We start from the raw sequence: 17,266 nt of genomic DNA, 5'->3' as shown, positions 1-17,266 counted from the left end.
GTTTTTTAAGCAGGAATGCAATTCATTTGCTCAAAATAATAATGATTTTGACCAATTGCAGCAACGGTTTTTGCGGCCCCTTTAAATGAAGTTTTTTATAAAATCACGCATTCTAATCTACGTCAGAGCGTCAGAGCGTCCCCGAATCTTTCTACGGCGTCGGTGGCAGGGCGGCGAGAGCGAATTTTGCCGCTCTCGCCGGCGGCGGTGTGAACGTACAGTAAAGGCGTGCACGCAGCGGCGTCAGGTCTGCCGCCGCCCCTCTCCGTGATGCACGTTACACGCAGCAGCAAGACTTTCTTTACGGTGAACAGCAGCGATGATTAATAAATGTTTTTTTTTTTTTTTACTGAGCGGAAAAGATTAAGCCCGAGGTCCGACCCGACCCGAGTCATTTGATTATATTTTCGACCCGAACCCGGCCCGAACCCGCGGGTCCCGTCGGGTTTGTCGGGCCGACCCGACCCGTTGAGAACTCTATCATAAGAGCTTTGTTCAAAAGCCTGAGGTCTAGGGCGGAGCCCGCCGTCCTTCTTCGGGACTAAGACGTAACGGCTGTAAAACCCAGACTCGCTCTCTGCCAAGGGGACGGTCTCTACCGCTCCTTTCCTTAGCAAATTCGCTATCTCGCCGCAAAGTAGGTGTGCTACTTCCTGATTGACCGAGGTTTCGACCCGTGCTGTGAAGCGCGGCGGTCTGCGAGCGAATTGCAGCGAATAGCCCCGTCTTACTATCTCTAGAACCCACTTTGAGACCCCTGGAATCGATTCCCACGCTTTTGCGTGAATAGCCAGGGGTAGAATGAAATCTGGGCTCCGGTCGCTGGTATTCAGGGACTCGGGAACCCGGCCATGATGACATACTCTGTTAATCAAGTTCATGTTCAATGGGGCAGTCAGCACTTCGTGCAGTGGTTTTGTAGCTAACTTCCTGGCCGTAGAACCGGGAAGGTGTTGTATTACAGATGAGGCTGTGTGAGCTCGCGACACAAGGCACGGGGTGCTTAGTAACACAGATACAGTTGTGTTCATAGATAGGGGTGAGCACTGTACAGCGGGCACATTCCCTACACGTGAAACATGAACGGCACAAGCCAGTTTGACTGATATGGACCCCGGGGTGGTGTGAGACACTGCGCGGGTAGTGCTTATGTGTAGGGGTGAACACTGGGCAGCGGGCACTTTTCTTACACTTAACGGTCGAGCGGCATGAGCCAGCTTTACTGTTTTTGACCCTGGATGAGTGTGACACACAGAGAGGGTAGTGCTTATGTGTAGGGGTGGGCACTGGGTAGTGGGCACATTTCCTACATACAAAACACCTTCGGCCTGAGCCGGAATATGACCAGACATAATGCTCTTTTTGAGATTTATGTGGGTTGCCGTGAGGTTCCGAGCAGGCGGCTGCTTTTTAGCGTGACCCGCTGCGGAACTGGAACGCCGTGGCAGAAAATGTCTCATGGCCTGAGACGCCTTCTGTACCTCAGAGTAGCGTTCCGCGAAGCCCTTCACCGAGGGACCGAAGAGACCCGACGGTGACACAGGAGCATCCAGGAAAGTGGCGCAGTCAGAGTCAGACATGTCGGACAGCGTCAACCACAAGTGACGCTCCGTAACGGTGAGGGAGGCCATATTACGTCCAATGGCCTGGGCGGCGGGTTTGGTAGCTCTGAGAGCCAGATCCGTCGCACTCCTCAGGTCCGTCACACGCTCCGAAGTCGGGCCAGCCTCATCCAGGGAGCGGAGAAGGTTGGCCTGGTGTATTCGCAAAATTGCCATAGCGTGTAACGCAGAAGCGGCTTGACCGGCGGCAGCATAAGCACGGCCAATCAACGCCGAGGTGGTCCGGCAGGCTTTAATAGGTAGGTTAGACTTGGACCGCCATCCCGCAGAGGGCGGACATAAGTGAGTCGCTACCACTTCCTCGACCGGAGGAACGGAGAGATATCCTCTTTCTTTGGCGCCGTCAACCGCAGAGAGCGCCGAGGAAACAGAGGATCTTAGCCTAGCCGAATACGGAGCTACCCACGACCTGGAGAGCTCATCATGCAGTTCAGGGAGGAAGGGAGCGGGCCGCAGAACAGGCGAAGAGCGGCGTCCTGGCAGAAAGCAGCCATCCAGCCTGTTGGGCGCGGGCTCCTGGGGCGCGGTCCACTCAAGGCCGAGGTCCTCCACGGCCTTCGTGAGGAGGCGGAGAAGCTCAGTGTCAACCGAAGCCCTGACGCTGGACTCAAGTGTCGACGGGGCGGGGTCCGGGACGGATCCCGACCATTCCTCGCTCCCGGACGCGATGAGAGAGCAGCTGTCATCCACCATAACACCCCCGTCCATCTCGTCGAGCCCCGTCATAGCGGGGCGCTGACCGTTGATGAAGGAGACGGGGGACTCCGAGAGAGAGGCTCGCAGGGAAGTCGCCGGCGAGAGCTCTTTCACCGAAGGCCTCTGCGAACGGCGCTTTTTACGGCGTGGTCCAGCAGGAGGCATCTGAGGGGCGGACTCTGCGGAAAACAGAGCCTGTCAAGCCCGCAGGGTCGAGAGAGGCAGTGCTTCGCACTCACGGCCGCCGTTGGCAAGCGCGTGGTCCGCATGGTCCCGGCCCAGGCAGGAAGCGCACAGCGCGTGGCAGTCCCCATCGTTGAGCGTGGCTTGACACGAGCTGCAGGACATGGTGGGCATTGAAAAATGCCGGCTCTTTCGGAAGAAAACGTGTGTGTCGCAGCGGCAAACACACATGGAGCGAGAAAAGGATATAGGCGCCGGATAGCGCAGCAGGCACGGCGAGTAAAGTTTTTAAATTATTAAAAATTAAGGATAATTTTCTGCTTCAGTATTCTCGAGAAAAATGAGTTTTTCCACAAGAGTACTCTCGTAAGAGAACAGCGGGTGTTAAAAATACGAACGGCATTATTTCACCACAAGGTGTCAGTGTTCGTCTAAACTAGTGACCGCGACGCTGAAGTGTATGAGAACAGATGAATAACATCAGTACGAACCACAAACATTTTAATATTTTAATCATTCTGTGTCATTTTTCAATGTCAGTCTTTTCACTATTTACATGTTTATGCCCAAAATGCTATAATATTCAAAGTAGTTGACTGTCATTCTCCTCTACGCTGTGTACGTTGTTGATTAAATTAGCCTAGCCTATTTAACATCGTTACAGGCACCTTGCGAGCATTCATTCATTCAACTATTTTAAAATACTGGAATAAACACCAGCGCACACAAGCAATCATTTTAATAGTCCATTTTATTTAAAATGTAAACCCAACAGGTACAGTATGAAATGTCAGAATGAGAAAAAAACTGTTAATGAGAAGACGAGCATTTAGGACTGCTGCAGCTTAGTGGATAAATATATTTAGCCTATTTATTATTCAGAATGCACTGTTGGAAAGAAAATATATTTATAGGCACATTTCAGGAGGCTCAAGATAATTAATACAGAGATCATTATTCACTGTTTTAATCAATTGGCAGCCATTAAACATCGTGATAATCTACATTCTCATGTATGTAGGTGCGCTGAACGAATTTATTATTGGATGGTCAGTGACAACATTCTAAAATATGTTTCAAAATCTACAATTTCTAAAGCTCCGTTAACAGATCATTGTTTCATAGATCTTGTTTTAGAACCCACAAATAAGCAATTTAGAAATGAAGGTTATTGGAAGTTCAATGCCTTCCTCTTACAAAATGAAGAATTTTGCAATCAAATTAAAACATTAATAAGACATATTGAGATAAATTATTCTTTTCATTGTAATAAAAGTAAATGGGAATTTCTAAAATTTAAAATCTGAGAATTTTCCATTGGTTTCTCTAAGAAACTAATAAAAGATAAAAGAGAATATGAAAGGAATTTAATTTGTGAAATAAGTCAGTGTTGTAACAAACCTGTTTTAAATGAAAATGATAAGGTGATGGAGCTTCAAAGTAAATTAGATAATTTGTATCTTGAGACGGCGCAGGGTGCGTATATAAGATCGCACGCCAAGTGGATTGAGGAAGGTGAAAAGAACTCTTCATATTTCAGTAATTTAGAAAAAAAATAGACAGCAAAGGAACTCTATCAGTAGTTTAATGATCCAAGGAGAGGAATGCAAAGATTCTAAAATAATTGAAAAAGAAGTGTTTCAATTCTATTCTAAACTATATTCCTCTGATTTCTCCTCTTATGAGTCAGATCTTTTTTTTTTTTTTTTTTGCTCAAATTCAGAACAATATTCCACGTATTGAGGACTCTTTCAAAGTTTTATGTGATTTGGATCTTAAAATTGAAGAATTAGATTCAGTTGTTGAGAAGATGCCTTTAAACAAATCCCCAGGGACAGATGGGCTCACTAATAATTTTTTTTTATTTTTTGGGGGAGATTTGAGAAATCTATTATTCTGTGCCCTAAAAGAAGGTATTGAAAAAAAGAATTGATTGAAAGTATGAAGCAAGGTTTGATTACATTGATTCCAAAAGCTGGTAAAGATAAAAGAGTCTTAGACAATCTGAGGCCTATCACTTTGCTTAACATTGATTACAAAAAAATTTCTGGGGCTATCGCTTCTAGGCTGAAAAAGAGTATTTATACTATAATTAGTGAGACACAGTCAGGGTTTTTGGGAGGAAGGTCGATTCATAATAATATTAGATTGGTTTTAGATTTACTTGATTATAGTGAAGTGGTTCAAGAGAGTGGGTTTCTTATTTTTTATAGATTTTTACAAAGCATTTGATGCTGTTGAGCATCCTTTTATTTTGAAAACCTTGCAGCATTTTGGTTTTGGAGTAAAATGTATAAACTTAATTGAAATGCTATATAATGGAATCAATAGCTCTGTAGCTCTCTCTAGGGCATGGAACCTGCTCAAGATTTCCAATTAAAAGGGGGATTCGTCAGGGATGTGGTAGCTCATCATTATTATTTATAATGGTTGCAGAGTCATTATCTATATTGATTAAAATAATCGTATTGAAGGCCTAACAGTGTTAGACAAATAAGTTTGCTGACGACACAACATTGTTTCTAAAAAATGAATATCAAATTCCAATAGCTTTACATTCTATTGACCAGTTTTCTAAAGCTCCGGGGTTACATTTAAACCTAAACAAATGTGTAATGTTAACATTGCATGAGTTTCTTTTGCAGTCATTATGTAATATACAAATTAAAAGGGAAGTTAAATATTTGGGGATTATTATTTCTAAAGAAGTTACAAAAAGATGTTATGGAGAATAAAAATGTGTTGAATAACATAGATAAATGTAAGTCCATAAATAGATGGCTGCAGAGGGATCTTACAATTTTTGGAAGAGTTATTTTATCTAAAATGGATAGTTTGTCCAGACTCATCTATCCTACTTTCTCCTTGCCCATATTGACACAAATAATTAAATGAATAAATAAGGTGAATTTTAAATTTATTTGGAGGAATAAGTGTCAGTACATAAGAAAGGATGACATGATAAAAAATATGAAGACGGTGGTGTGAATGCAATCGATTTTGACATTATGAATGGTGTTTTGAAATTGAAATGGTTAAAATCCTTCATTCAAAATAGCCACTCGTTTTGGTTTATTGTCCTAAATGCTATCTTTAACAAACTGGGGGGAATAAACTTCTTGTTATGTTGTGACTTTGAGTGTACCTCGTTGCCAGTTAAACTTTCAACCTTCCATCAGCAAGTGCTGCTCTATTGGAAACTATGTTCAAACACAACTTCACGCCTCACAACACTCCAATTTGGAATAGTAGATATATAAAGTTTGGCAGAAAATCTGTATATCTTGAGGAATGGAAATCTAAAGGGATTTGGGCTATTGCCCATTTCTTGGATGATAATGGAATTTTGTTATTGTATAGAGAGTTTTGTGAGAAATTCCAATTACAGTGTACCGTAAAAAAATGTTAATAGAATGATCAGAGCCATACCAATTCCTTTAAGGATAATGGTCAAAGAAGACATGTTGTACTCCAAAATCTCCCCACAACTGAGACAGCTCTCCTTAGAAGGTTATGATTTCTGTGATAAAAAATGCGCAAATAGAATCATCAGAAGTTTTATTTTACAGGCTTATTACCCAAACCCAATTAGACGGGAATATGTGCTTAAAGATTTTGATACGGTTGAAATAAAAAAAAATTAGGAAAAATGATTTGTCTTTTCCCCTCCCTCCTAAAGCTAAGGAGGTGAACATCAAAATTTTAAACGAGAGTTATCCTACTAATGAATTTTTAAGATTCAAATTTAATTTTGATGTGAATAATTGTGTTTTTTTGTGAAACAAATATTGAAAATTTAGAGCATGTCTTCTTTTATTGTGATATGGTGCAATCCTTTTGGAATAAGGTGCAGAATTGGTTAGAGTCTAGGAGGGTTGAAGTCCCACCCCTCACGGTGAAGTTGATTAGGTTGGTGTCGTTGTCGGTCTGGAAAACAAATATTGTGAGTTTGTTATTCATTTCTTGTTATGTTTTGAAAAGTTTTTCATTCATAGATGCAGATGGTTTAAATCTAAACCAAACTTTAATCATTGGATGAATGAGGTTAAACTCTTGTGCAAATCTTTAAAATTTGTAAAAAATCAGAAAGCCCTTAATTTGATTTCTCTTCTGGATACGTTTAAATTAATTTAAAAAGCCCCTTTTGATTGATTTACTCTTCATTTTATTTCTTTTTGTATTTCTTTTATTTAATTATTCGTTTGTTTTATTATGAGTTTTCTGTTCTTTGTACTAGCTATGCTCAACCTAAGGATGAACAACTGCGGTGATATGGAGAGATTTGTTAATGTACCTTTTTAATTGTGTTGTTGAAGCATAATAATAAAAAAAAAGGTGCGCTGAACGCTCTAACCGGAAACTCCCGATATGTACTAACTAGAACACGGAAGTAGTTGTGCAACTAGTCCACTTAAGCAGGATATAATGTGAGAAGTGATTTCTTTCCACTAAAATATCCCACGTTTTTTTTCTTCAACATAACTCACTGTAATTCACACTAACACTTTTGACAAAGAGAAAACCAGCATTTGGAATGACACTTTTCATTTGTGGACTGTACAAAAATCTAATAAATACACAACCGTTCAAAAGTTTGGGTTAGGAACGATTTTTTATGTTTTTAAGACTCTTATTCTCACCAAGGCTGCATTTATTTGATAAAAATACAGTAAATATATATATATATTTGGGGAATATTAATACAGTTTAAAATATCTGTTTTCTAATTCAATCATACATTTTAAAATGTAATTTATTCCTGTGATCAAAGCTGAATTTTCAGCATCATTACTCCAGTCTTCAGTGTCACATGATCCTGACAGTTGGAAACAGTTGTGCTGCTTAATAATGTTGTGGAAACTGATACATTTTTTTCAGGATTTTTTAGAAATCTTTTGTAACCTAATAAATATATTTACTGTCACTTTTGATCACTTTAACACATCCTTGACCCTAAACTTTGAACAGTAATGTAGTGTATATGCGTACAGTATTAACATATTTAAAGGGGTGGTTGATTATGATTTCACTTTTCTAACTTTAGTTAGTGTGTAATGTTGCTGTTTGAGCATAAACAACATCTGCAAAGTCACGGCGCCCAAAGTTCAAAGCAATGGAGATATTTTCTTTTAAAGAAATTTCTTTTTAAGGACTACAACAAACGGCTGGTAGGGACTACACAAGCTTCCTCCCGTGTTAGTGACTTCACCAATCCTAAAGTTTACATAAACCCCGCCCTGAACACGATTTTTAGAATATCAAGACATAATTTGATAATCAATGACTAGAAGATAACTACACATAAGCTACATAAATTCACCAACTAACCAATCAGAAATGTTGTCTACATGTTGTCACTTCTTCTCGAGTCTCTCCATCTTTGTCTGACTCCGGTCTGAACATAAAAGGCTACATTTTTGAAAATGTGCCATGAGCAGCAGCTCATTTGCATTTAAAGGGACAGACACAAAAACTGTGCGTTTGTGCTCACCCTCAAAAAGTGACAACTTTAAAATGCTATATAAAAATATCTGTGTGTTTTTTTTTTTTATCTAAATCTTCACATACACACTCTGGGGACACCAGAGATTTATTTTACATCTTGTGAAAAGGGCATTATGCCAGCCCTTTAAGGTACAAAGATGTCAAACACACACAAGAACACTCAAATTGTTGTGTTTACCTGCACAGGTTTTCATGAGCCTCTTTAGTGGTCCTTTCGTGTAGAGAAGCCCAGCCAGGATCCCAGCCAGATGTCCAACAAATGACGCCCTGCAAGAGTGAAAGTGTGTTAATATAAGCTGTGAATCAGATCCTAGGCCAACAATAAATCAAAATGTAGTTTAGAGAAAAAAAAACTATGTCATATGGTCTGTAGTGTAATTACGGTGACCACCTGGTTATTGCTCTGTTGCAGGATGTAGATGTGATTTTGCGGGACAAATGTGGGACACAAGTGAAGGTGATGATACACAGGGCAACTTTTTGAGCAATGTTGCAGAGCAATGTTGCCGTCAATGGGCAACCAGATGAGACACAGGGCCCACGACCGAAAAAAATTATCCAGATAGAAATGTATTGCCCATTTTCAATGGGAAAGTGCCCAAGCAACAATGCTCAAAGTTGCCCTGTGTATCATCACCTTGAGAGAGATAAATGTACTACTATTATAGTACATAATGTTGATTTACATTCTTTGGAAAGCCTATTTGCCATTATGTTGGATAATAACATGTTTTAAAATGGCAATAAGCTTTGTTAATTGTGACAGGCTCTGTGAGACTATGAATGTTCCCTTAATTTGCCCAGTTTTGAGTGATACAATGTCATTTACTCGATGCCATCTCATCTGTTCAGTCTGCTAAATATTATGAACTGAATAACAGGCTAGTAGGTAAAAATCACATTTTATACTAATATAAATTTCTTTTAGTAGCGACTAGTTTATTTTCCTTTATTAGACTATGCAAACAATAAATGCATTTTACTGGATTCAGTGCATATTGAGCTTGTATTTCTTGATTTTAATAAAAACATGGAACTGTCATTTCACAGTAAAAAAAAAAAAAAAAAAAAAAAAAAAAAAAGTGGAAAAAAAAATACATCTCTATGAGTGTGCTGGTTGCTTAATTTCCTGCTCTAGCAAATGATGGCTGCGCAAATGTATTTTTAAACAGCAAAGAAAAAAAATATTATATATAAAAAAAAAAAAATTACAGACAAAATTACAAAATTAAATGAAATGTGGAGCACTGCTCATGTCTTGCATGACAAGGGAAAAAATTTCCCTATATCGGGATTGGCCTAAATCTAATAGTATTACTGTTTTTCTCTAGTGTCTTTGAAATGAGTGTCATGCTTACTTCGGATTCATGACATGGATGAGGACCAACTGCACCCAGTAAGAGTAGCGATTGGCTATGGGCAGCCCCATGATGTATGTGGCTTCGTCTGGATGATAATGATTATCCACCACTATTAGCCCAAACAGAACACCTGAAACCAACCACAAACAGCTGCAATGCTTATTTCTTACTAGAGAAATATAAAAATTACATCTATAATGTATGAATACTTTTATTCCACAAAGATATTTTAAATTGATCAAAGTGACAGTAAAGACTTGCAATGTTACAAAAGATTTATATTTCAAATAAATGCTGTTCTTTTGAACTTTCTATTAATCAAAGATTAATTCTTAATCATGATTTATGAAATATATGAAGCAGCACAACTGTTTTCAGCATTGATAATAATGAAAAATGTTTCTTGAGCAGCAAATCATCATATTAGAATGATTTCTGAAGGATCATGTGACACTGAAGGCTGGAGTAATGATGCTGAAAATACAGCTTTGGTCACAGGAATAAATTACATTTAAAAATATATTAAAATGGAAAACAGTTCTTTTAAATTGTCATAATGTTATCATGATCCAACACAACACACACCTGAGAACCCAAACGCACACTGTAGACTATACGACGAGTCTTCCGTCATCCGTGTCAGTCCTGTCTCCAGGAGCAGGTAGATCAATCCGGTGAGCACAGAGAAGACAGACAGCAGGTACGCAAACCAGGCGCCTCCCAGTTTCCTCTCAAGCTTGATGCCCTTCCAAAGGAGGGAGGCCATGTTGAAGTATAGATGCATGTCGTCAGCATGGTGAAACGGAGACAGCAACAGACGAGCCCAGTCTCCGTACCAGTACGCCTCCCGAACACTCAAACACGTCTGAAAAACATACAAACAGACCAGATTTACAAAACATCTTATCAACACTAACATATTAAGAAATGTGTCTACAACTTTTACCAACCTTTTAAATAAAATAATACAAAAGTTGAATGGTTATCGGCAAATTTTCTACATTCAGTTGCTATCGGCAGATGTGGCAAAAACCCATTTTGGATGTGCTCTGTGTTGAAGTTTGTTATAATAACATGATCTACCTGTGGGAGGGGTTTGACAGGAAACAGGAACAAGTAGACATTGAGGCCCAGTGTTGCAAGAGTGACGGGTGGGATGTTGTCTATTCCCAGCTGGAAAACCTGAGAGGCCAGATTGGATCCCCTTTGTCTGTTGCGCATCTAAAACACACAACCACATTCTCATACACATAGTGTTTTATCTATGTAAAAGTTTTAGTTTACATTTCTTGAAAGACTGCTTTTTTTACAGTAATGTGTTCAATATTGGGGAGGGGCATTCCATTCTAGAGAGCATCTGATTGGACAAAAACTGTGTGGTGCAGGATGAGTCATCAACGTTTTCTGTCTATTTCGATGTGAATTTTTAAAAGTGTGTATTTTATTTTATCTAAATCTAAAATAGTTGGAAATGGGTCCCTTCTATGTTATTAGCATAACATTAAGTATTTCATTTAATTTCACAATAAAGTCATCATGCATTCATAGTATGTGCTACACACACAAGGACATTCAAATCAAAATATCATCAAACCAAGAAATTTGCTTTTTCACAAGCCCTATCTATTACACATAAACATCATAAGAATATTATGGGTAATACCTATGGAAGGCATTTAATTAAATAAATTAATTAAATGATAAAAATTAAAACTAAAACCAGATTCACCATTTCATTACAGAAAACTGTCCGCAAAATAGGCCTATGTGACAAAATTGAGAATGAAATTAAATTATTTTATTTTAATGGTGAAAGTGCATATAGATATGGAAGCTTGTTTCCGCCACAGAATAAACATTTTGAAAGATAATTGCGACTTTTTATCTCACAATTGCGAGTTTACATCTCGCAATTCTGACTTTATTTCTCAGAATTGCTAGATATAAAGTCAGAATTGCGTGAAATAAAGTCGCAATTGCGTGTTATAAAGTCAGAATTTATTGAAATAAAGTCGCAATTGCGTGTTATAAAGTCAGAATTCTGGCTTTTACACAATTCTGACTTTATAATACGCAATTGGGAGATATAAAGTCAGAATTGCATGATATAAAGTCGCAATTGCGTGTTATTAAGTCAGAATTGTGAGATAGCCTATAAACTATTCTGAGGTAAAAAAAAAAAAAAAAAAAAAAAAAAAGTCTGTCTTTTTTTTCCTTAGAATTGGACTTTATATCTCACAATTGTGAGTTTATATATGGAAGCCCATTCCCGCCACATAAGAAAAAAAAACGAGCATAAAAACTCGAAATTATGACATTCTTAAGTCATTATTATGACATAAAATGTCGAATTTATGATTTACTAAATCGAAATTATGACTTTAAAAGTCATAATTATGTGATAAAAAGTCAAACTTTTGACATACCAAGTCGAAATTTTGACATAGTAAGTCGAAATTATGACTTTAAAAGTCATAATTATGAGATAAAAAGTCAAAATTTTGACATACCAAATCGAAATTATGAGATCAAAAAAGTCGAAATTATGACTTTAAAAGTCAAAATTATGACATAACTAAATCGAAATTATGACTTGCCGACTGGCACGCTCATTGATCTGACGCACGCGACCCGACACATGATGAATGAATTATGAACAAATTAAGGAGTATTTCGATCGTGGTTTTACAAATGATGAAATTCTTGCCGTACTAGCTGAACGGCATGGAATAGCTCTGAGCAAACAGAGGAGGATTGAGAGGAACAGAGGAAACTTGAGAGGATGTTAAGCACTTTGGCGCAGAAAGAACAAAACGGATGTGGCAGAGGTGGCAGCTTTCATAGAACAACAACTTCAAACATCTGGGCAATGTCATGGCTAGATGGATGCACCAAAAATGTTGGATGAATGGGACTGTAACTGATAAGGAAACAGTGAGAGTTCTGCTGTATGGAGCTTATAATATGACAATATGATTTGAATTTGAATTGTGTAAATTTGAATTATTTAGGCTACAAGACGTGTAATCTAACAAATTAGAATTTTATGTGGTATTTTAAATAGTTCTGAATTTGATTTCTTTAAACAAATATTGAACATTTGAAATTTAACGAATTGAAATTATGGCTGAATTTATTAGACATGCATTTTCAAACAGCTATTTTTTGTTCTGAATTCAGACTGCAAATATTCAGTTTTAAAAAATACAGATTCAAGTTTTCAAGATGAAGAAGAAATCCAGAACTTCAAATTCAGACTTCTAAAATTCAAACCGCGGAAAAATCAGATCTTACAGAAAGTAGGTCACAGGTCATCCAGGGAAGAGTAAAGGATCTCAGAAAAGTCGAACGGAGCATTTTGGCTGCCGCAAATGCGGTGGTGGTTCAAGAGAATCCGTGTATCTTTAGTTCAGTCGTTTTTATGTAAGGAATAATTGACGACAGGCCGTTGAATTATTAGAAAAATATTGCACACCCGAGGTGGTAATGCGGTCACGACGCGAAGCGGCCGTTACACCTCGGGTGTGCATTATTTTTCTAATAATTCAACGGCCTGAAGTCAATTATTCCGCTTATACTACAGTTACCACACCTCGAAACATTGTTCAGATTATGTATTTCAAGACGTTTGTAAAGTTTTTGTCATTAAAACGCCCTTGTGTGTTTTGAGCGAGCACATGTAATATGAACACACACACACACACAAACACAGGACTAATTTCTTACGAATCTAATCCAATGCCTCCGTTGCTAATTCCAAAACGTCATTTTAGAGTTAGTAACGGAGGTTTGAGCCACTGATAGCAGACTAATGCTGGGGACACACGACTAGCTGACACATTCTCTGACTGTTTTCATTGCAGCATATTTTATACACCGACTTTGAACACGCGTTTGGGCAGTAAGTTCATAACCGGCCTTAAAGGAGAACTCCGGTCAATTTTAACATTGAGCTCATTTGTACATTTGGAGTGCTGTCAATACAGAGAACAACGACAAAAATCGATTGCCTACACCGAGTTATTCTATTTTTAAAATTTGCACCCTGTTGACTTCAATGGGGCAAGTTTTAAACCTGCTTTTAGCCTCTTAACATCCTTGATGTGTCATTACAAGTGCACAGAAAATGTGAGTGATTCCTTCAGAGTGAACACGAGTTAATCTGACTGCAGTAGATGTGAAAGATATGTATAAAAATGATGTTATTTAAGCCAGCGCAAATACCTGTGTTTACATCCTGTTTTCGGTTGAAGTCCAAAGTAGTCGATTGCCGAGTTCACGCGCATAGGTTTATCACCTCGGCTGGCTTTATGCAGTTATTAGAAAGAGATGTTGCAATAATGAGACAGAAAAGCGTGCGTCAATATTATTATTTATTTATTAATTCAATTCGTTTTAATTAATTCGTTCATTCTATTTTTTCTATTATTGACAGATGACAGTAAACTAGCCAAATAAATGGGGGGAAAAAAGCCTTTTAACAAGTAAGGCCTATCAATAATTATTTATTTGTTATATTATCTGAAAGAAAAATCCGTGCTGCAGGACTATCCATTTATTTAGCCTATATTCAGTTTAATTTTCTATTGATTATAGATATAGGAATATACTTTATTTATTAAAATTAAACTGCATGTTTCCATTGATTGTGAAGCTAGACATTGAAAATTGCAGATCAAGGGCATGGGGCTAAATGTTTTTTCTTGTTATGAATTGTATCCTATTTTCCGTTATAGAGCTGCTAAGTCCCGCCAATAATTTTTCATGTTACGAGTTTGACAGTATATGATTCTTCGGCTAGCAGTTGTGGAAAGACATAACGAGAAAGACTACATGTCGCCTATGTGACGTCACCCCATAAAGTTGACTTACCCGTGGTTTTCACCAACTTCAACGATTTTGTCCTCTCCCTGAAAGAAGGCGGTGAAGTGCACCAAAGACACAGCCATGTTTAGCGGGATCCGTGAGCTAGTGTCCGTGTGCTAGTGGTGTTGACGTTTCAAACGCGTCGAAAGCAGCGAAGAGTTGTAGTCCACAAAGTGGTCTCACACAAAGTCTAACCGTATCAAACTTCTACCCGCTAAATTTTAGCATTCTTTACACGAAAAGTTATATAAAAAATTCACAGACAACATGTTCACATTCATGGCAAAATTCAAACGGGACCAGAAAATAATTATTTTCTCCCATTCACTTGCATTGACGATTTTTCAACCTAGAGGTCCAGGGGGATTAGCGGAAGGGGCGGGACTTACCAGCTCTATAGTCTAACATCATTACGGCCTACTTTCGCTGAACAGTTTCTCTGGCAACTGAAGATGCCCGCGACTCAGGCTGAGGAACAGTGGGCCGAGGGTTTGACGCTTGCTGGACAGTCTGGTTTGTGTTGTTCTTCTCTCGTTCCAATGCTGCGGTAATCAGCTTTTCCCGCAAAAGCTGACTTCAGATTTCGCCATGACTCTTCACTTCTCGATTACAATATGATCATATTTCAATAACTTCGTATCGTGTCTGTTGCACGGTTATTTGAATAAGCCTCACTTACTCATTAACATAGAATTTGCATACAGGTTGTCTTTGAAAATGAAAACGAAAACTAAAACTGTGAAATAAAAGAGGAAATAAAACGACAACTAACTTTACATTTGAATATGAAATGTGTCACTATTATTGTGTAAGCTTAATAAAAAGCTCTGTAAAAACTGCAGTTTCTTTTTCACGTTTGCCTTTTCATTTTAATATTGGCAGTCTTGAGATTGTGAAAATAAAACGTGAAATCACCAATTGCATTTTATTTTTCAATTTGAAACGGATGGTGCACTGTCAAAATTAATTAAATTAATTAAAAAATTAAATCATTTCATTTCATTCTCAATTTTGTCACATATTTTGCGTACAGTTTTCTGTAATGAAATGGTTAATCTGGTTTTAGTTTTCATTTTTATCATTTAATTGATTTATTTAATTTTGGCAGAAAATGCCTTCCATAAATAGGCATTCCTTCACGCATGTAATCTTATCTAGCCTTCTACATACATACAATCACTATTATTTTGATAAATAAATAAAGTATTCTAGGCTACAGACAGAATTACTGTGCATTTATGACTTACCATTACAACTGAATGTAGGCTACAGCTGCTGTTTTGGATGCTCGAAGTTCCGTTGTAAATTGGATGTTGTGTCAAGCGATTCCTAGTCCTAATACTAGCGATCAACAGTAGGACCATAGACTGTCATAAAAAGAGTAGGACACGTAAGATTTTACTTTCATTTCACCTTGGCTGCGGTCGAAACCGAAATTTATTTATTTATTTATTTATTTATTTTTTTTGCAGGTAGTCCAATGCTTTTTAAGTAATTGTATGTTTATTTTATGTCAAGTTTATTTGTTTCTATACGTTTATTAAAATTTGAAAATATCTCAAATTTAAAATTAGAATTAATTTAGATTCATTTGACACTATTTACCCCTTTTTGATTATTATTTTTTATGTAAAATAAAACTAAAAGCTGAAGATTTTTGTGGAGTATCATTCATCAGTGCTTCTTTTTCCACTCCAACGTTCCAATAATTCCTGCCCAAAAGCTGCACGGATATTTGCTTACCCCACAAATAGGCCCGCCCATCTGTAAACGATTTAGAAAAAGTTCCATCAATTCAAACTTTATATCATCGCCATGATATGTTGTGTCATATCACCCAGCCCTAACATGCAGTAATGCTTTAAACACATTTGACATAGTTGATAAAAATCAACTCTTTCGTTTATTCTTTCATGTTACTGAAGTGAATAATGCATAACTTTAATCAACAAGTAGAATTGATCTTGACATTCTCACCTTATAAAAAAAGAAAAAAGAAAAGAAAAATCGCTGATCAAATGTTGAGCTATAGTGAATGTCTGGATGCACAACATCAGTACCCTGATAAAGAGGTTGACTGGCAAAAAGTATTTTATGTATTTTGAAAATACAAAAATACTCATCTTAAATGTATTTAAATACAAATTACATTTCCAAATGCTTTAAAATACAAAATACTAAATAGTATTTTGTATTTCAAATACGTATTTTAAATACATGTATCTGAAATACTGCCCATCCCAACTCATTAACATAGAATTTGCATACAGGTTGTCTTTGAAAATGAAAATGAAAACTGTGAAATAAAAGAGGAAATAAAATGACAACTAAACTTTAAATTTGAATATGAAATGTGTCACTATTATTGTGTGATATAAAAAAAACTCTGTAAAAACTGTATATGCAGTTTCTTTTTCACGTTTGCCTTTTCATTTTAATATTGGCAGTCTTGCCTCGAAATTGTAGTGAAAATAAAACGTGAAATCACCAATTGCATTTTATTTTTCAATTTGAAACAGATGATGCTAAATTAAAATTAAAATTAAATCATGTAATTAAATAAATAATAAATAAATAAAGTATTCTAGGCTACATAGACAGAATAACTGTGCATTTATGACTTACCATTACAACTGAATGTACAGCTGCTGTTTTGAATGCTCCTACGAGCATTGATTGAGTTCCTACGTTGTAAATTGGATGTTGTGTCAAGCGATTCCGAGTCCTAATATTAGCGATCAACAGTAGGACCATAGACTGTAATAAAAAGAGTACACGTCAGATTTTAGGCCTACTTTCATTTCACACTGGCTGCGTTCGAATTCGAAACCGCATACTTCAAAGCAGGCGAGCGAAAAAGTAGGCTTGTTTGAGATGCGCCTATAGCCTCGCCTGAAATGTATGCTAGAGTAGACGGCTGCAGTGAGGGGAGTGAAAAAAGCGCAGGCAAGACGGACAGTTCTCTCTTCTCGCAGTGGATCAGACACCTGTGAGATCAAAGATGGATATCGCGGTATTCACGCTCGTGCACAG

At 37.6% G+C, this 17,266-nt stretch overlaps 1 protein-coding gene across 1 annotated transcript; it reads right to left on the bottom strand.

Moving 5' to 3' along the window:
* Positions 1-7,847: 7,847 nt before the first annotated feature.
* LOC307167840 (rhomboid-related protein 4-like) lies at positions 7,848-16,890 on the bottom strand. Its single transcript, XM_079887144.1, has 6 exons — positions 16,859-16,890; positions 10,451-10,588; positions 9,953-10,232; positions 9,365-9,497; positions 8,185-8,273; positions 7,848-7,896 (listed from the first exon to the last, which is right to left on the bottom strand). Exons 1-6 carry the CDS (start codon positions 16,859-16,861, stop codon positions 7,856-7,858), a joined length of 684 nt encoding a protein of 227 aa, XP_079743270.1. The 5' UTR covers positions 16,862-16,890; the 3' UTR covers positions 7,848-7,855.
* Between the last annotated feature and the right edge of the window lie 376 nt (positions 16,891-17,266).

The sequence above is a fragment of the Squalius cephalus genome (genome assembly GCF_949319135.1).
Source record: "Squalius cephalus genome assembly, chromosome: 11".
Classification (NCBI taxonomy): Eukaryota; Metazoa; Chordata; class Actinopteri; order Cypriniformes; family Leuciscidae; genus Squalius; species Squalius cephalus.
This window is presented reverse-complemented; position numbering and strand designations above follow the sequence as displayed.

Bases quoted from the DNA above. Each gene is read 5' to 3' on its own strand.
- LOC307167840 (XM_079887144.1), bottom strand. The intron at 8,274-9,364 runs GTAAGCATGACA...TCACTCTTGCAG, and splicing joins ATCCATGTCATGAATCCGAA to GGCGTCATTTGTTGGACATC. The intron at 7,897-8,184 runs GTAAACACAACA...TTTTATGTTCAG, and splicing joins GCTCATGAAAACCTGTGCAG to ACCGGAGTCAGACAAAGATG.